The sequence below is a fragment of the Jaculus jaculus genome, chromosome 3, assembly GCF_020740685.1.
Source record: "Jaculus jaculus isolate mJacJac1 chromosome 3, mJacJac1.mat.Y.cur, whole genome shotgun sequence".
Lineage (NCBI taxonomy): Eukaryota > Metazoa > Chordata > Mammalia > Rodentia > Dipodidae > Jaculus > Jaculus jaculus.
In genome coordinates this window covers 69,047,614-69,068,399 of record NC_059104.1, presented here as the reverse complement: position 1 = coordinate 69,068,399, position 20,786 = coordinate 69,047,614, and the positions used below count along the sequence as shown (strand labels likewise).

General features: G+C 41.3%; 1 protein-coding gene across 1 annotated transcript in view; it reads left to right on the top strand.

Moving 5' to 3' along the window:
* Nucleotides 1-20,786, top strand: part of Sucla2 (succinate-CoA ligase ADP-forming subunit beta) — a 73,413-nt gene that overhangs the window by 9,871 nt on the left and 42,756 nt on the right. Inside the window, exon 2 of the mRNA XM_004665878.2 lies at nucleotides 20,481-20,664. Within this exon, the coding sequence (XP_004665935.1) occupies nucleotides 20,481-20,664 (184 nt within the window). The remainder of the gene's footprint in view (nucleotides 1-20,480; nucleotides 20,665-20,786) is intronic.

Here is a 20,786-nt window from a genome sequence, read left to right as displayed (position 1 = left end):
ACCCCTGCTGCTGGAACTGCTGCTGCTTCTGGGTCTGCTGTTGTTGCCACTCCTGGGTCTGCTGCTGCTGGGGCCGCTGGTACCGGTTCCGGAGCTGCTGATGTTGCTGCTGAACTCTGCTCCTGCTTGGGTCCCGCTGTCGGCTCAGGTTGGTGTGGCTGGGTCCCGGGACGCTGTTCTGTTCGCTGGAGCTGGGCTCAGTCGGTGAGGGAGGGGAGGGAGCCACAGCTGGTCTGGTTCTCTCGGTGTTCCACGTGTTCTGCTACCTCGCGTTCTGCTCCTCCGCTGCTAACTGCTGCTCTCCCTTCCCGTTTCCTGAGTTGCGGAGAGCGTGGTGTGAGGGGAAGCTCCCGCACCTGTCTTTTCCTGCGGCTGGAGCCGAGCCTGGCGGTTTTCTGGTGTGCCCCGCTGCCGCGGTTGGTGGAGCTGCCGGGGCCTCTTTTGCCGGCCTGTGCGGGCTCTGGATGCTCTGGATCTCTCCTACTTCTACGCTGCCGCTTCAGTTTCCTATACACCTCACTTTTTACTAAAAGTGTGTATTTTGCTGAGGCTTTTTGGTCTTTTTTCCCCCCAGGCTGCCTTGGCGTGGTACCTACGCTGCCATTTTAACCGGAAGTCTGATCTCAGTATTATTTTAGATATTCAAGATTTTTTGTGGTTCCAAATGAATTTTTGGATTGCTTTTTCTATTTCCATGAAGAATGCTTTTGGAATTTTGATAGAGATTGCATAAAATGTGTAGATGGCTTTTGGTAAGATTGCCATTTTCACAATATTGATTCTTCCAATCCAGGAATAAGGGATTTTTCTCCCCTTTATTGTGTTCTGCAATTTCTCGCTTGAGTGTTTTAAAGTTCTCATTGCAGAGATTCTTTACTTCCTTGGTTATGTTTATTCCAAGGTATTTTTTTTATTTATTTATTTTTGATGCAATTGTGAATGGGAGTGATTCTCTGATTTCATCCTCTGTGTGTTTGTTGTTAGCATATATGAAGGCTACTGATTTCTGTGTATTTGTTTTGTATCCTGCTACATGGCTGTAGGTTTTGATCAGCTCTAACAGTTTGCTAGTAGAGTCTTTAGGGTCCTTTATGTGTAGAATCATGTCATGTGCAAATAATGATGACTTAATCTCTTCCTTTCCAATTTGTATCCCTTTTATATGTGTCTCTTGCCTTATTGCTATGGCTAAGACTTCCAAAACTATATTAAATAAAAGTGGGGACAGTGGACACCCTTGTCTTGTTCCTGATTTTAGTGGAAAAGCTTCCAGTTTTACCCTATTTAGTAATATGTTGGCTGTAGGCTTGTCATAAATAACATTTATTATATTGAGATATGTTCCTTCTATTCCCAGTCTCTGTAGGACTTTTATCATGAAGGGATGTTGGATTTTTTCAAATGCTTTCTCTGCATCCAATGAGATGATCATGTGATTTTTGTCCTTCAACCCATTTATATAATGTATTACATTTATAGATTTTCACATATTTAAGCATCCCTGCATCTCTGGGATAAAGAGTTTTTGATCAAGGTGAATGATCCTTTTTATATAGTATTGTATTCTGTTTGCCAATATTTTGTTGAGAATTTTTGCATCTCTGTTCATGAGGAACATTGGTCTGTAGTTTTCTTTTTTTGTTCTATCTTTGCCTGGTTTTGGTATCAGGGTGATGCTGGCCCCATAGAAGGAGTTTAGTAGAATTTCTTGTTTTTCATTTTTCTGGAAAAGCTTAAGTAGCATTGTTGTTAGCTGTTCCTTAGAGGTCTGGTAAAATTCAGCAGTCAATCCATCTGGGCCTGGGCTTTTTTTAGTTGGGAGATTATTGATAACTGTTCGGATCTCCATGTTTGTTATAGGTCTATGTAAGTGATTAATCTCATTTTGATTTAATTTAGGTAGGTCATATACATCAAGAAAATCATCCATTTCTTTCAGATTTTCATAGTTTGTGGTATATATGCTTTTTTAGTATAGTCCCTATGATTTTTTGAATTTCTCTGGAATCTGCTGTGATGTTACATTTTCATCTCTGATTTTATTAATTTATGTCTCTTCTCTCTTTCTTTTGGTCAGATTTGCTAAGGGTTATCAATCTTGTTTATCCTTTTAAAGAACCAACTCTTTGTTTCATTAATTCTTTGGATTTTTTTTGTTTGTATTTCATTAATTTCTGCCCTAATCTTTATTATTTCTTCCTGTCTACTGATTTTTGGTTTGCCTTGTTCTTCTTTCTCCAAGGCTTTACGGTGAAGCGTTAGGCCGTTTTCTTGTGACCTTTCTAATTTCTTAATATAGGCAATTAAGGCTATACATTTACCTCTTAAAAGTTCCTTCATTGTGTCCCAGAGACTTTGATATGTTGTGCTCTTATTATCGTTTGACTCTATAAATTTTTTGATTTCTTTCTTGATTTCTTCATTAAACCATCCATCATTTAGTAGTGTATTGTTTAGTTTCCATGATTTTGTGTATGCTCTCTAGCCTTTCTTGCTACTGATTTGTCATTTAATTCCATTGTGGTCAAATAGAATGCAAGGACTTATTTCAATTTTCCTAAATTTGTTAAGATTTACTTTGTGTTCTAATATATGGTCTGTTTTAGAGAATGTTCCATGTGGTGCTGAAAAGAATGTATATTCTGCAGCCTTTGGATGAAATGTCCTGTCCATATCTGTTAGGTCCATTCCTTCTATGGCCTCATTTATTCCTCATTTCTGTCTGTTTATTTTTTTCAGGCATGACCTGTCAATTGATGAGAGTGGGGTGTTGAAGTCACCCATCACCACTGTGTTTGGTGTTATCTGTGACCTTAGTTCTAATAGTGTTTGTTTGATAAATTTGGGCCCCCCAAGTCAGGTGCATATATGTTTAGGATTGTAATGTCCTCCTGTTGGAGTGTGCCCGTAATCAATTTAAAGTGACCTTTCTTATCTTTCTGGACTAACTTTGGACTAAAGTCTACCTTGTCAGATATTAGGATAGCAATCCCTGCTTATTTTCTAGGACCATTTTCTTGAAATACTGTCTTCCAGCTTTTTACCCTAAGATAATGTCTATCCTTTGTAGAAAGGTGAGTTTCTTGGAGACAACAAATTGTAGGATCCTGTTTTTTTTTTTTTTAATTTTTTTTTTTAATTTATTTATTTGCAAGGAGAGAGAGACAGAGAAGAGAGAGAATGGGCGCGCCAGGGCTTCCAGCCTCTGCAAACGAACTCCAGATGCGTGCGCCCCCTTGTGCATCTGGCTAACATGGGACCTGGGGAGCCAAGCTTCGCACCGGGGTCCTTCGTCTTCACAGGCAAGCGCTGAAGCGCTCAGCCATCTCTCCAGCTCAAGATCCTGTTCTTTATTTATTTCATTTTTTAAAAAATTTTTTATTTATTTATTTAAGAGTGACAGGTACAGAGAGAAAGACAGATAGAGGGAGAGAGAGAATGGGCGCGCCAGGGCTTCCAGCCTCTGCAAACGAATTCCAGACGCGTGTGACCCCTTGTACATCTGGCTAATGTGGGACCTGGGGAACCAAGCCTCGAACCGAGGTCCTTAGGCTTCATAGGCAAGCGCTTAACCGCTAAGCCATCTCTCCAGCCCAAGATACTGTTTTTTAATGCATGCAGTCTGCAAGCCTATGTCTTTTTGTTGGGGCATTGAGGCCGTTGATATTAAGGGATATTATTGAAAGGAGTGTATTTATGTTTGCTTTTTTTTTTTTTTTTTTGTGGTTCCAGTTCTACCTGTGTTCTCTTGTGTTAACTAGTATTTGAGTATTGCTTGTTTTTATTAGGTTCCTTGTATGTGTGCTTTTCCTTTTCTTCAGCATGGAGGATTCTATCAGGTATTTTCTGTAGAGCTGATTTTGTCTTGAAATACACCTTTAACCTGCTTTCGTCATGGAATGTCCTTATTTCTCCGTCTATTTGAATGTATAACTTTGCAGGATAAAGTAACCTTGGTTGACAGTTGTCATCTTTCAGAATTTGGAATACATCACTGCAAGCCCTCCTTGCTTTAAAAGTTTGTGTTGAATAATCTGCATTAATCCTGATGGGCTTGCTTTTGTAGGTAACTTGATTTTTCTCTCTAAGTGCTTTTAGTATTTTTTCTTTGGTGTGTGTGTTTGGAAGTTTGATTATAATGTGGCGAGGAGAGGTTCTTTCCAGGGTTTTTCTGGCTGGGGTTCTAAAGGCTTCCTGTATCTGTATTGGCACCTCTTTCCCAATTTGGGGGAAATTTTTTTCTATAATTTTGTTGAAGATGCCTACTATGCCTTTGGAGTGGGAGTCTTCTCCACCTACTATGCCCTGAATTCTTATATTTGATCTTTTCATAGTGTCCCGAATATCTTGAAATTCCCACTCATACTTTTCTATTAGTTTGTCTTTATCTTTGTTGGACTGTATTAGATCTGCCATCTGGTCTTCTAGTTTAGATATTCTGTCCTCTCCTTCATCCATTCTACTGGTGAGATTTTCTACAGAGTTTTTTTAATTCATTAACTGTGTTCTTCCTTGGTAGTAATTCTATCTGGTTTTTCCTTATTATTTCTATTTCCTTGTTTATGTCTTGGATTGCCTTCTTTGTTTTTTGAAATTTGTGTCTTGCGTCTTCTTTGGTTCCTTTGATTTCCTCTTTGAGTTCCTCTTTGACTCCTTTGATTTGTTGTCTCACTTCTTTGAACATATTTACAATCATTTTTTTGAAATATTTCTCATGCATTTCATCTAACTCGTTGTCACTGGAGGTCATTTCTGATGCATTAATACTTTTATGTGGATTTATATTGTCTTGCTTTTTAGTGTTTCTTGTGTTATAATGTATATATTTTTGCATCCTGGATTAAATTAATGCTTGGATTTTCTAGCTAGCTGGGTATTCTTAGATGTATCACTTGATTTGATGTTATATATTTTCAGGGTAGGAGTTTAAGGTGTTAGGTGTGGCTCTTAAGACTCTCAGAGTAACTACAAAGGTGCTCCTAGGGTTTGAGTTTCCCTGCAATGGAGTATTCAAGCAGGCCGAGTGGAATAAAATACAGGTAGATTCTAAAATTTAACTAAACACTGTACCTATTCAATCAAAAACAGCCCCAATATGTATGCCAGAGTCGTTATTATAATGACCAGATCCTCTATCAACAAAGAGGTTACGATTTCTGGTCTGTTCAGGGATCCAATTCAGCTTGCAGACAAGTGAGACCCTTCCCTTGTGCATTCCCAGTTACCTTGGATGATTTTGGTCTCAGTCAATTTGCTGCCTGGGTTGTCGGGCTGCTGTTCTGATTTCTGGAGGTGGATACTGTCTTTTCCTGTGGGGCAAATCTAGCCTGGCAAGTGTGGCCCTGCAGATCAGCACCCCTGCTGCTGGAATTGCTGCAGGTAAAGCTGTCCTTGCTGGGTCTGTAGCCGCTGCTGCTTTAGCTGCTGCTGGTCTTCCCACTGCTGATGCTTCCTCTGCTGCTGCTGCTGTAGCTGTCACTGCTGGAGCCACCAGTGTTGCTGAAGCTGCTGCTGCTGGGTCCACTGCTGCTGCTGCCACTAAAGCTGCTGCTGCGGGATCTCCTGCTGCTGCCGCTCTTGGGTCTGTTGCTACTGGATCTGGCACTGCTGCCACTACTGTATCTGCTACTGCTGGGGCTGCTGTTACTGGTTTTGGAGCCACTGATATTGCTGCCAAACTCTGCTCCTGCTTGGGTCCTGCTGTTGGCTCAAGTTGGCGTGGCCAGTTCCCGGGACGCTGCTCTGTTCGCTGGAGCTGGGCTCAGACGGTGGGGAAGGGGAGGGAGCCGCAGCTGCTCTGGTTCTCTCGTTGTTCCACGTGTTCTTCTACCTCACGGTCTGCTCCTCCATTGCTCACTGCCACCTTCCCTTCATGTTTCTTGAGTTGCAGAGAGCGCCGGTGTGAAGGGAAGCTCCCGTACCTGGCTTTTCCTGCGGCTGGCACTGAGTTTAGTGGCTTTCTGGTGCGTCCGACGCTGCCGCCGTGGTTGGCAGAGCTGCCAGGGGCCGCTTTTGCCAGCCTGTGTGGGCTCTGGATGCTCTGGATCTCTTCTACTTCTCTACTACTGCTTCAATTTCCTATACACCTCACTTTTTAGTAAAAGTGTGTATTTTGCTGAATTTTTTTGGTCTTTTTCCCCCCTAGGCTGCTTTGGCGTGGTACCTATGCCGCCATCTTAATCGTAAGTCTCTAAAAGTTAAGTAAACACTGTACACATTCAATCACAAACAGCCCAAACTATGTATGCAACCATGTTATTATTATAACAACCAGAGCCTCTATAAACAAAGAGGTTAAGATTTCTGGTCTGTTGAGGGATCCAAGTGAGCTTGTGACCAAGTGACACCCTTCCCTGGTGCAATCCCAGTTACCTTGGATAATTTTGGTCTCAGTCAAGTTGCTGCCTGGGTCGTCGGGCTGCTGTTCTAATTTCTGGAGCTGGGCAGTGGCTTTTCCTGCGGGGCAAACCGAGCTTGGCAACTGTGGCCCTGCAGATCAGCACACCCGCTGCTGGAACTTCTGCTGCTAAAGCTGCCTCTGCTTGGTCTGTCGCTGCAGCTGCCGAAGCTGCTGCTGCTGTAGCTGCCAGTGCTGGAGCCACCACTGCTGCTGAAGGTGCTGCTTCGGGGTCCACCACTGCTGCCTCTGAAGCTGCTGCTGCTGGTTCTGACGCTGCTGCCGCTACTTGGTCTGCTGCTGCTGGGGCTGCTGTTACCGGTGCCAGAGCTGCTGATGTTTCTGCCGGACTGTGCTCCTGGTTGGGTCCCACTGTCGGCTCAAGCTGGCATGGCCAGGTCCCAGGACTGCTGCTCTGTGTGCTGAAGCTGGGCACAGGCACTGGGGGAGGGGCGGGAGCTGCTGCTGCTCTGGCTCTCTCACTGTTCCATGTGTTCTTCTACCTCATGGTCTGCTCCTCCATTGCCCATTGCCACTCTCCCTTCACGTTTCCTTAGTTGCGGAGAGCTCCGGTGTGAGTGGAAGCTCCCGCACCTGGCTTTTCCTGCGGCTGGAGCTGAGCCTGGTGGCTTTCTGGTGCGCTGCCGCCGCCACCGCCACGGTTGGCGGAGCTGCCAAGGACTGCTTTTGCTGGCCTGTGCGGGCTCTGGATGCTCTGGATCTCTTCTACTTCTGCGCTGCTGCTTCAATTTCCTATACACCTCACTTTTAGTAAAAGTGTGTATTTTGCTGAGTTTTTTTTTTGGTCTTTTTTCCCATGTAGGCTGCTTTGGTGTGGTACCTGCGTTGCCATCTTTAGGAACTTTTATTATTGATGCAATTTTAATATAAATATAGTTTTGGTTTAGATTTCCCCAGTTGTTCCCAAGGTATCCTTTAGATTTTTACCTTTTAGAAGCTGATATCAGGTGTCTATTATATTTCTTTCTGATCTGACCAACCAAGTAGGTACCTTCTAATGACATAGACAATAATCTAGTGCTCTGTGTATGTTGCAATTATTTATTAACATGCTTGTGACCTTTGTAGCTAGGAGTAAGTGTTTTTTTCTGAGCCTTCCTAGCAGTCTCTCTAGTACAAAGACATTTCTAAAAAGTTTTGAGTATGACCATTTTTGTTTGCCTTATTCTAAGTCCTCTTTTACCTTTCCATCCTTGTTATTATATTGAGGTAGAGATTATATGCAGTAATATGCAATATAATTCGGTGGCTAGATTGAGTTTTGCATATGTATACATCTTTTAGTCACCATTCAGATAAAGATATACCGTGTTTTTAGCAGTTAGAAAGCTCCCATGTTCCATCTTTTTACCATAACTCAGAATTCTGACTTATATCATCATAGACTAATGAATGGCTTGGAATGAAGTAAAAATGTGGTCATAGAATTAGGCATTCTTTTTTTAAAAATTATTTTATTTATGAGAGAGAAAGAGAGAGGGTGGGAGAATGAGTGTATCAGGGCCCACAGTCACTGCAACCAAACTCCAGATGCATACACCAACATGTGCATATGGCTTATGTGGTTTCTGGGGTATTGAACCTTAGGGTTTTCAGGCAAGTACCTTAACTGCTAAGCCATCTCTCCAGCCCAAGAAGTATGTATTCTTGGCATTGGGAAAATGGCTCAGTAAGTAAAATGCTTGCTGATGAAGCCAAAATACTTGATCCTCAGATCCTGTATAAAAATCCAGATGCTGTGGAGGAGTTTTGCAATGCCAGCATGCTGTTTGCAAGACAAGAGTCAGGACAGGAAAATTGCCCTGAAGCTTGTTGTGAGTACAGCACAGAATAGCAGAATCAAGAGGAATAAACACTGCCTAAAACCAGGTGGAAAAGTGAAGACTGACCTGAAAGTGGTCCTCTGACCTCTACTTGTATGCTATGGTACGCATTCCTATGTTCACGCAGTTTTTTTTTTTAAGTATTTATTTTTACCTCTGGCTTCTTTGTGAAAGTAATTTATTGACGTGAGAATAGTTTTTGTTTCTTTTTCTCCATGACACCCTAACATATGAATGTATCACAATTTATCCATTCTTGTTAGTGAGCAGTCACACCATTTATATTGTTACCTGTTACGAGACAATATTCTGTAAACATTCTTATATATCCTTTGGGTAGATATATAGTACTCATTTGGGTTGACATATATCCAGAAATGGGACTTCTGGGTAAGAGCTAGGCATCCTGAAGAGTGGAAAGCTGTTGGTTTTTAATATTGGATTGACACTAAATCCAGGTATTGAGTTATCCACATGAAACGTTAGTCAGGATTTTAGTTAGATGAATTAGAACTAAATTTGCCACCATGCCAGGCTTCATTCCTAATTTTTTAAAATTATTTTTTATTTTTGGTTTTTCAAAGTAGGGTCTCTCTACTTTTCTCTCCCAATCTTATTCTAGGTTCTTGGCCAGTACTATGTAAACTACAAGTTCTAAATAAAATTGTTCCAAGTTAGGATCTGCATATGAAAGAGAACGTAAGTGTACCTGAGTTACCTCACTTAGTATAAGTAAAGTAGGGTCTCACTTTATCCCAAGCTGACCTGGAAATCACTGTATAGTCTCAGGCTAGCCTCAATCTCATAGTGGTCCTCCTACCTCTGCCTCCTGAGTTGTGGGATTAAAGGTGTGTGCCACTACTAGTACAACCTCTTATTTTCTATTTTGATGAGCTTTGTGACTTTTCAGTGTCACCATCTCCATGAGAAGGTTCTCTGGCTAGCAGTGAGACCAGCATTAATATTAAATCCACCACTTCTTAGGTAGTATTTCCTGGGTCCTGGCAGGTGTGATAGAGATGACTCATCCATTGCTAGGCACTTGGCTTTCTCTTGTCATTTTCATGAATGTTGGTTCTCCTCAGTATTTGCTGTCCTCTGTAAGCAGGTTCTCTAGCTAATAATGAGAGCAACATTGATCAAATGGGATTAAACATATATTTAAAAGACCTTTTGATTGGCATTACCTCTTTTTTTTAACCAAAGAATAGTGGATACTTTCTTCTAGGGTGTATGCCCTTCCAAGCCATGGACTTTTGACTTGATTCTCAGTACTAGGCATGAATTTCTAGAGTGGGCCTCATATCCAATCAGAGACCAGTTGGTTACTCTGATAACTTATGTGTCACTATTGTACTGCTGGGTATATCTTGCCTGGCTGGCTGTAGTTTGCATGATAAAATGTCTTGCTCCGATATAATCAAAAGAGGGCATAGGGAGGGCCTCATTTCCAGGAATGGTATCTACATCTGGGATTAAGGTGGCTGGGGCACAAAAGCCCATCCAGTTGGTGGGCAGAAAGTCTTAGGCCATCCTACCTCCACAAACATAAACCATTCCAGAAGGCAGGCAGCATTGAGCATTGGGCTCAGTTGTGTTAAAAGTACAAAAGGAAGAATGAATGTATCTCACATCTATACTGGAATTATTAGGGGAAGGCGGGTCCCAAATGCAAGTTTTAGAGGAAACATTGGGAAAAGCTGGATGGGGATGGGGAAGGTGGCTGAGCAGTTATATTGCAAGCAGCTGGGGAGGCCCAGATATTTTGGGTCTCTCACTGGTACCCAAATGGGTCTTTTTTTTTTTTTTAAACAATGTTTTCCCATGGACAAAAATTCCATGAGCTTTACATAAGTTTCTATCAAAAAACTCCTTTCTGTTACAGAGTTTTTGCACTTTAATCACTTCTCAGTATAAAAGATTATCCCAAGGTTGGGAAACAAACAAACCCTTTGATCTCAGCAATACAAGCATATATCTTAGGGAATGGCCAGCTCTTATTAGTAACACTGAATGTGTATATCTTGTTTACATGTAGGTGTTAAGTCTTGTTGTCAAATGGCCCAGAGCTATGGATACAAGCCAGCCAAGTGGCTCCAGACAATTCCTTTTCCTTTATTTATTTTTATGAGCTTGGCTCTTCTGGGCCTTGGTGTAGAATGACTGTCTTGTCTTAGGTTTGGTACATGAATTCCATCATTCATGCCCTGTCTTAGGTTGACCTAACCCAAGAGAATTTTACCTGTCTTTGACTACCAGCCTCTGCAGGGGCTTTAAGATAATGTCTCAGGAAGCCAGGGTCAGGTTGTAGCTGTATTCCATGTATTTTTGTATGGATATCTATAATGGATCTCAAAAGTCATTTAACGAGTATGGGCAGCAGACACAGAATGAGCAAAAGACAAACACATGTATTAGTAAAGCTTCCTGTCCAAGAAGTGAGAGAATTCCATCCATGCAAGGCAGACTTAAATTTAGGCAGATTTTAAGTCATCAGCAGCTTTAGCTGCATCAAAAGTAAGATAATTATTTTGTAAAGACAAAATCTCTGAATGTAACTGAATCACATCCAAGGAAATATTGTCATTATGTCAAATATTTCTTAAATGTATTTTCCCAATGTTGTTGACTGTCATTATATTTTTTAGAAGTAATACAAATCCATTGAATACCTGCATGACACTCCAAACTAGTTCTAGCTTTTAACTCTAGTATGTAGAGCATCTGACAGGTGAAACTGTATCTAGTGTAAGGATTGAGCCCAAGATCTTAAAGGGAGGCAGAGTTTGAACTTTCTCAGGAGCTACTTTAAAGCTGTGAATATGAAGGATTGTTAGACATTAAAAGTACAAGCCTAAAGCCAAAGGAATTATTTTCTTTAGAAAAATTTAAAATATTTAGGGTAAATAATGCCTTTTTTAGTCGGTCCTGTGGGGATAAGGATTCCCCCTTTTGTTTTTGTAATTGAGACTTGAGAGTCTGATTATATATTTTAACGATAGCCTGGCCCAAAAGGTTGTATGGGATGCCTGTGGAATGTGAAATTTTTTAAGTCTGGAGAAAATCTATAAAGGCCTTGCTTACGAAGCAGGGGCCATTATCTGTTTTAATTTGATCAGGTAGTCCAAGAGTGGCAAAGCACTGAAGTATATGGCTCATTGTACATTTAGATTTTTCCCCGGCATGTGCCGATGCCCAGTAGGCACAGGAAAAGGTATCGACGGAAAGAAAAATATCAGTGAGCCCAGTCACCATGAGAGGGCAGACTTCTCCCCTGTCTCCACCTGGGTCAGTCCAAGGGAGCCACGTGGCAGTCACCCAGGAGGTGGACTGCCTGCCAACTCCCAGTAGGGGAGGGCTGGGCACAAGCTGCCAGGAGGGGGGCCATATATTTAAATTACCATATTTTGTCCCTGGTTCTTAATAGATTTATAACCATCATATATTATAAATTGTACTTAGTTTAATTTTAAAGGTCTCCACAGTCTTGACTAATTTAAGATATTAAGATCTGTAAAATAAAATAAGTTAAACACTTAACATATAAAGGCATGGAGTAAACATTTTTAACTGGTATAAGGCATAGCAAGGAGAGTCTAAACCAATGTATATTGAACCACCATAACCTAAAATTAGTCCTAGTGCCTGTAATTTTAACTTGCTTGAGGTTTTTGCAGCTTAAAATCTTAAATCTCAGCTGGGTGTGGTGGCTCACGCCTTTAATCCCAGCACTCGGGAGGTGGAGGTAAGAGGATTACCATGAGTTTTAGGCCACCCTGAGACTCCATAGGGAATTCCAGGTCAGCCTGGGCTAGAGTGAAACCCTACTTCGAAAAAGCAAAACAAAACAACAACAACAACAACAACAAAAACCCCCAAAATCTTAAATCTCTTAGTTCAATATCTCTAGCTAAGCATATCAGTCCATTACAAATTTAACATTGATTAAACCCTCTGGGCCTGGGCAGTAGGACGCAGCCAGCCCTTATGCCCGTAGCCTAGTTCCAACAAAGTTCCCTGTAGTCTTTCCTTCCCCTTAGAAAGCTCATAAGCCAAGCGTTGAAGTTTAATGCTATCTGTATTTAGCATTTTCAGACTCTCATTAGAATAGTCCATAAAATTTGGTTTACCACTCCAGAAGATACCTTTAGTTGCAAGTACCAAGTCCATGTCTATTTCTCCAAAACAAAGGTTCCAAAAGATTAACATCCACATGGTCAGGTTCATCTCAGTTCATTCCTCGATAAATATGAAGATTGCCTCATAACTTATGAGGGTATGCTCACTTGCACACCGATTGACCTCCTTAACGAATCCCTCTCATGGGGCACTAGTCTGCCAGGTTCCTGGAGCCCCATGTTGGGCACCAGTTTCCAGGCTCTGCCAGCGGGCAGGTAGTGCTGAGGAAGGACCAGGCCTGCTGGTTCCTCCCAAGAGGTTGAGAAGGAGGGTGGGCATTGTACGACCCAGAATCTCTCCTAGTCACTGGAGAAAAACCACACTGAGTTGGGAGTCTTGTGGAAGCAGGAACTCACGGGAACTCTCCTTATTGTTGAAAGCAGTTGCCTATATCATGTTGGGAACAAAGGCGGGGATTTTAGTATGGGGGAAGAGGTAAGGGCCAATAGTAAACTGCGACTCTTGAAATGATAATTCCAACTCCTACTGGAAGTAGCAGGCCAGAAGCCATTAGGTGTCTTGCTGAGTCCTAGCTGGCCAGAGACAGTTCGCCAAACTTTAGCTAGACTCAGGAAGTTCTACTAGGCCTCACGGGCCTTTTAGGGCCCAACATAACCCAATTCTGGCACTGGAGTTTCCTAGGCCATGGTTTTAGTGTAAAGTTTTTTCTACCCCAGCAGGGTTCTTCTGTACAAACACACACACACTCACTCTCTCTGTCTCTCTTTCTCCCTCCTCCCACCCTTTCTCTCTCTCTCTCTCTCTCTCTCTTTCTCTCTTTTTGAGGTTGGGTTTCATTCTAGCCCATGTTGACTTGTATTCACTACATAGTCTTAGGCTGGCCCTGAACTCACAGTGACCTTCCTACCTTGGCCTCCCCAGTGCTGGGATTAAACATGCCCAGCACAGAGAAAGAAAGAGAATGAATGGGCATACCAGGGCCTCTAGACACTGCAAAGGAATTCCAGATGCATGAACTGCTTTGTGCATCTGGATTTACATGGGTACTGGGGAATCACACTTGGGTTGTTAGGCATTGTAGGCATGCTTCTTAACTGCTGAGCCATCTCTCAAGCCACCCTTTCCTCTCTCTCTCTTTTTTTGTTTTGTTTTTTTGAGGTAGGGTCTCACTCTAGCCCAAGCTGACCTGGAATTCACAATGAAGTCTCAGGGTGCCCTTGAATTCATGGTAATCTTCCTACCTCTGCCTTTCAAGTGCTGGGATTAAAGGCATGTGCCACCATGCCCAGATATTGTTTTCCTCTCTCTTTAAGAGATTCATATCTTTTAGCTAATGAATTAGGTTTCTGTAGTACTAATTCATGCTATCTTTAGTTTTGTGTATGTCTCCCTCTTCTCTCTGCCTTTTTCCTGACCCCTCAAACCTTTCTCCCTTGCTGTATTCTGTTCCTCTGCTTGCCTGTCATTCCCTCCTTTAATCCCTTCCTTCTTCTCTCTCCCAGTCTTATTCTAGGTTCTTGGCCAGTTCTATTAATGCAAATTACAAGTTATAAATAAAAATTTTCCAGGTTAGGATCTGCATATGAAAGAGAACATATGTGTACCTGTGTTACCTCACTTAATATAACTTTTTTTCTAGGTCCATCTATTGTCCTGCGAATTTCATCATTTCATTTTTCTATTCATTTTGAATAGAATGCTACTGGGTATGTGTTACAGTCAGGTTCACATTGCTGGTAGAAATCACCCAACCAAGAGCAGCTTCTGGGTAAAAAAGATTTATTTTGGCTTACAGGAAAATGATGGCATGAGCAGAGGGTGGACATCCCCCTCTGGCCAACATAAGGTGGTCCATAGCAACAGGAGAATGTGCCAAACACTGGCATGGGGAGACTGGCTATAAAACCCATAAGCTTGCCCCCAACAATACACTCCCTCCAGGAGGCATTAATTCCCAAATATCCATCAGTTGGGAACCTAACATTCAGAACGCCTAAATTTATGGGGGACAAACCACCGCAGTATGTGAACCACATCTTCGTTATTCATTCATCAGTTGATGGTCATCCGGCCTGATTGCATTTCCTACATATTGTGAATAGAGCAACAACAAATATGTTTGAGCCAATATCTCTACACTATAGAGTCTTTAGGGTATCTGTGTTCATGAGTGGTATAGCTGTGTCAAATGGTAGACCTGTGTTAGAAATTCTTTTTGAGGTAGGGTCTCGCTGTAGTCCCAGGCTGGCCTCCAACTCACAGTGGCCCTCCTCCATCTGCCTCCTGAGTGCTGAGATTAATGGTGTGCACTGCCATGCCTGGCTTCTATTGCTAGATTTTTTTTTTCAAATGTCAGTCTTCTTTCTCTCTTTCTCCCTCTCTCTCTCTCTCTCTCTCTCTCTCTCTCTGTTTCTCTTTCTTTGTTTCTTTGCAAGCAGAGAGAGTAGAGGAGAGAGACAGAGAATGGGTGCTCTAGGGCCTCCAGCTGCTGCAAAGGAACTGCAGGAACATGTGCCACATTGTGCATCTGGCTTTTACATTGCTTCTGGGAAATCAAACTCAGGTCCTTTGGCTTTGCAGGCAAGCACCTTAACTGCTGAGCCATCTTTCCAGTCCCTATTGTTAGATTTTTGAGAAACCTCCGTGCTGATTTTATAGTGTCTGTACAAGTCTGCACTCCCACCAACAGTAAATGAGGGTTCATCTTTCCCCGTACTTTCACCAGCATTTGATAGTTCATAATAGCCATTAACTGTAGTAAGATGGAATCTCAGAATCTTTATTATTTGCATTTCCCTAATGGCTAAAGATGTTGAACATTATTTTTTAGATGTTTATTGGCCATTTATATTTTTTCCTTTAGAAACTCTCTGTTCCCTTCCCTGCCACATTTTGTGACTGGGTTGATTTGTTTTATGGGGGCGGGGGCTGGGTTGAAGTAGGGTCTCGCCTTCTAGCTCAGGCTGACCTTGAATTCACTATGTAGTCTCAGGCTGGACTTGAACTCATAGCAATCCTTCGACCTCTTCCTCCCCGAGAGCTGGGATTAAAGGTGTGTGACACCATGCCCAGCAGAGAGAGAGGGATGGAGGGAGGAGAAATGGGGGGGAGGAAGAATTGGTACACCAGGGGCAAGAGATGTTGCAAATGAACTCCACATGCCTGTGCCACTTTTTGCATCTGGCTTTATGTGGGTACTAGACAATCAAACTCGGGTTGTTAGGCTTTACAGGCAAACACCTGAACTGCTGAGTCATCTCTCCAGCCCTGTACTGATTTAAAAAATGTTTTACTTATTTATTTATGTAAGAGAGAGATAGAGGGAGGAAGAGGCAGATAGAGAGAGGGGGAGAATGGGCATGCAAACAAACTCCAGACACATGTACCACCTTGTGAATCTGGCTTACATGGGCACTGGGGAATCAAACTTGGGTCCTTAGGCCTTGTAGGCAAGTGCCTTAACTGTTAAGTCATCTCTCCAATCCCTGATTTTATTTTGTTTGTATATTCTAAATATTAAGCTTCTGTTGGATGTATAGGCAATGAAGGTATTCTTACATTGTTAAGTTGTCTATTGACTTGGCTAATGGTTTGTGTTCCAGTTAGCTCCTTGTGGCTGGGATGAATATCCATCCAGATACAGCTTATGGGAGGAATGGGTTTCTTTTAGGTTTACAGAGTCTAGGGAAACACCAATGGTGGAAGAAGCTGGTTCTCTTCCATAGATCAAAGCAGAGAGATATTACCAACACCCAGCACTGTAAAACCATAGCCAGAGCTCAAACTGCTCTGCTCACACTTTTGGGCTGGGATGGAGATCTGCTCCCAAGCATACCTTAGGTCTGGGCTCCAGGATCTGCCCCCAGTAACACCTCCTGCTGAGTAGCAGGACAACCAAATTACAATCTTAATTTTAGTAAAACACCTCAGTCTATAGGGCCATACATTTAAGTTATCATATTCTAACTACCACAGTTTGCTTAGCTGTACAATAGTTTTTTGTTGTTGTTGTTTTGTTTTGTTTTTGTTTTTTAGTTTCATGAGATCCCAGTAGTTGAGTGATTTATTCTCTGGACTTCTGGAGTCTTTTTCAGAAGGTCTTTTGTAAGCCTGTATCTTGGAGTATTCTCCCAATTTTTTTCTCTGGAGATTTCAGTTTTTCAGGTCTTACATTGAGGCCATTGATGTATTTGAAATTGATTTTTATGCATGGTAATAGAGAAGAGGTGGTAAATTTATTTTCCTACATGTAGTCACCCAGTTTCTCCAGCACCATTTGTTGAATGCTCTAGTTTGTGATTTTGGCCTCTTTGTCAAAGATGAGGTGGTATACATATATCTTCTATTGTGTTGCATTGAGTTATGTGTTGGTTTTTGTGTGAGCACCATGCTGTTTTTATATCTATGGCTTTTTAATGTATCTTTAAAAATTTTTTAAACATTTTTATTTATTTGAGAGAGAGAATGAATGTGGATGTGCCAGGTCCTCTTGCTACTGCAAACAAAGACCAGATGCATGTACTACTTTCTTCATGTTGGTACTGGGGGAATCAAACCCAGGTTGTTAGACTTTTTACAGACAAGTGCCTTTAACTGGTGAGCCATCTTTCCAGCCCTGTAGCATATCCTGAAATCATGTATGGTGATACCACTACCACCATTATTCTTTCTGCTGACAGTTTTGGCTAGCCAAGGCCTTTTGTGCTTACAAATAAATTTTGAGATTTTTTTTTTTTTTCTGTAAAGAGTGATGCCAAAATTTTGAACCTGTATACTGCTTTTGGTAGGATGGCCATTTTCATGATATTAATTCTTCCAATCCATGAACATGGGAAATCTTTTCCTTTTCTCATGTCTTTCTCAATTTCTTTTTAGTGTTTTATTGTTTTCCTTGTAATGGTCTTTCACTTCCTAGGTTAGGGATATTTCAAGATACTCAGTTTCTTGTGGCTATTTCTCAGTATGATTGTCATTAAGGCTACTGATTTATGGATATTAACTTCATATTCTGCCACTTTGCTGAAAGAGTTTGTCAGCTCTAGGGCTTTTTGTTTTTGTATAGTCTTTAAGGTCTTTGGGGTCTCTTAAGCACAGAATCATACATCTGCAGATATATTTGATTTCTTACTTACTTCTTTCTATTGTCTTGTTGCTCTAAGACTTCAAGTATGATGTCATTGGAGAAATGGACACCCCCTTTCATGTTCCATAACTTAGTGGGAATGTTTCAAGTTTTTCTCCATTTAGTATGATATTGGCTTTCTATTTGTTGTATATAAACTTTATTATGTTGGAATGTTGTCCATCATCCCTAGTATCTCCAGTGTTGTTATCAACAATTTTTTTATGTTGTCTTTCAGGCTGACCTGCAATTCACTATATAGTTTCAGGCTGGCCTTGAACTTACAGTGAGCCTTCTACCTCTGACCACCAAGTAGTGGGTTAAAGGCATGTGCTACCACACCTGGCTAGATGATATTTTTAATGTATTCTTAGATTCATTTAGCAAGAATTTTATTGAGAATTTTTGCATATAAGTTTATCAGTAACAATGCTCTTTCTCTTTATCTCTTTTTGTGTTGGGGCCATAGTATAGTAGCTGAAAGGCTAGCTCTCATATTTCTTTTTCAGCTATCAGCTGTTTCCCATTTCTTTTTTATTTGTTTATTTAGTCATTTTTATTTTTGAGAGAGAGACAGGGAGAAAGGCAGAGAGAGAATGGGTGTTCCAGTGCCTTTCAGGTGCTATGAACAAACTCCAGATGCATGTGCCTCCTTGTGCGCATGTGCGACATTGCACGCTGGAGATTCGAGCAAGTGTTCTTAGGCTTCGAAGGCACATGCCTTAACTGCTAAGCCATCTCTCCAGCCATATTTGAAAAAAAAAAAAATCCACTTATTTGAAAATGAGAGACAAGAGTATGGGTGCACTTGGGCTTCCTGCCACTTTAAATAAACTCTAGATGCATGCACTGTTTTGTGCATCTTGCTTTACATGGGTTCTAGGGAATCAAACTTGGATGGACAGGCTTTGCAAGCCAGTGCTTTTAATCACTGAGCCATCTCTCCAATCTTGTTTTTATTTTTTTGGGGAGGGGGTATAATTCTGATTAAGCTATGCTCAGGGATGTTTTTGTTTCTCTTTTATAGAAGTGCTGTTTCTTATTTTCTTTCTTTCTTTCTTTCTTTCTTTCTTTCTTTCTTTCTTTCTTTCTTTCTCTCTCTCTCTCTCTCTCTCTCTCTCTCTCTCTCTCTCTCTCTTTCTTTTTGGTTTGTTTGTTTTTTTTGAGGTAGCTCAGGCTGACCTAGAATTTACTCTGTAGTCTCAGGGTCACCTTGAACTCATGGTGATCCTCCTACCTCTGCCTGAGTGCTGGAATTAAAGGCTTGTGCCACCATGCCAGTCCCATTATTTCTTGTTATTAACCACAGTCTAGTACATGTTTGCTTATTTTCTGTCCTCTTCTACAAATGCACACTGGAACTGAGCCTGAGGCTATAAGGCTATTTTCTTTGGGTCACTGCTCTTGTTCTAGTGCTTAGATCAATAAATTCGATAGAATGAATGAATATTCTACATATGTTGAAAGGCAAGAGTTTGGAGTTGCTATGCTTTCTTGGAAGATTTTATGGTCCAATTGTGAGGGAAAGACTCATTGGACTAGGCTTGTAAAAGTGGTAACAGTTAAGGGAATCATCTAGAAGGAATACATTAAAGTTGATATTTCAGGTTGGTTCTTGGTGAGTAAATTTATAGACTGGGACAGAAAGTTGTGTGAAAGAAGGTTTTTGGAATGTGATCTGGAACCACCCATTAAAGGAGTAGAAGAGTGAAGGTAGGAGAAGTAGAGCTGAGGTGAATTGCAACACAAGTCTGCCATTTCTATGGGAGATCTAAAACTAGGATGATTATTCTGAATTGTTCTAAGTAGTAGTGAGGTGTCAAGTGTCTTTATATCCATCCTACTCATCCTATTGATGGCAGTGCATGTAAGCTGCCAATGGAAAGAGCAAGGAGACCTCAACTGAGAGGACTAGTCCCATAGTTGTCCCAGTCAACCCACTGTAGTGAGTGTCCTCTACAGATGAGGTCAGTATTTTGATTTTGAGTGTATGAAAAGGCTATGGGGACCAAATCACCCATCATATATCTAGTGCCGTATGATTTGTTAGATACTAGAGGAATGGTGGAGAGAAGAAAGTTGAGAAGAAGTTTTTATTTAGTAGCAAAGATGAGATTGGTTTTAGTTCTTTTGAACTAAAGGTAGACATGACCTTTAGGTCATTGGTGATTTGAGAGTAAAGCTCAAATGTAAGATGAGGAGTAGATATGATGAGGAAATATAACCACAAGGACATCATTTGATAATTACCGCTTTATTAGCTTTTAGTTTTCTACTATAGTTCACATACTCTGAGATATATATAATTATTATTTTTTTTTTATTTGTTGTTTTCAAGGTAGGGTCTCATTCTAGCCCAGGCTGACCTGGGACTCACTTGTATAGTCTCAGGCTGGCCTCAAACTCACAGTGATCTTCCTACCTCTATCTCCTAAGTGCTGGGATTAAAGGCATGTGTTGCAGTCCGGTTCGCATTGCTGTTAGAAATCACCCAACCAAGAGCAGCTTCTGGGAAAAAGAGTTTTATTTTGGCTTATAGGCTCGAGGGGAAGCTCCACGATGGCAGGGGAAAATGATGGCATGAGCAGAGGGTGGACATCATCCCCTGGCCAACGTAAGGTGGACCACAGCAACAGGAGGGTGTGCCAAACACTGGCATGGGGAAACTGACTATAAAGCCCATAAGCCCGCCCCCAACAATACACTCCCTCCAGGAGGCATTAATTCCCAAATCTCCATCAGCTGGGGAGCTAGCATTCACAACACCTAAGTTTATGGGGGACACCTGAATCAAACCACCACAGCATGCACCATCATACCTGGCCGAATATTATATTTTGATGATAGGATATAACAATTTTGTTATAGTTACAAAGAACCAATTACTATATGTAAACAAAGTATTTTGAGGTGATGGTTTTAACAAGAACAGTTGTCAGATCAGTGTCATGTATAAATATGTCTCAAATTTCTCTAGGTTCTCGGCAATTCTGGATTGTTTAATAATTATGGACTCCAAGTACTACAGAAGAAACAGCAAAGAAATCTCTCACTACATGAATATATGAGTATGGAGTTGTTAGAGGAAGCTGGTGTCGCTGTTCCTAAAGGATTCGTGGCAAAGTCATCAGATGAAGCTTATGCAATTGCCAAAAAATTAGGTATTGAATTAAGAAAAACATATACCACCTTGAAATGGGAACTATTTGTTTTTTTAATGTATGATATGGTATGTGTGATGTATGCATATGTATGTGCTGATGTGTGCCCCATGTGCTTGCTT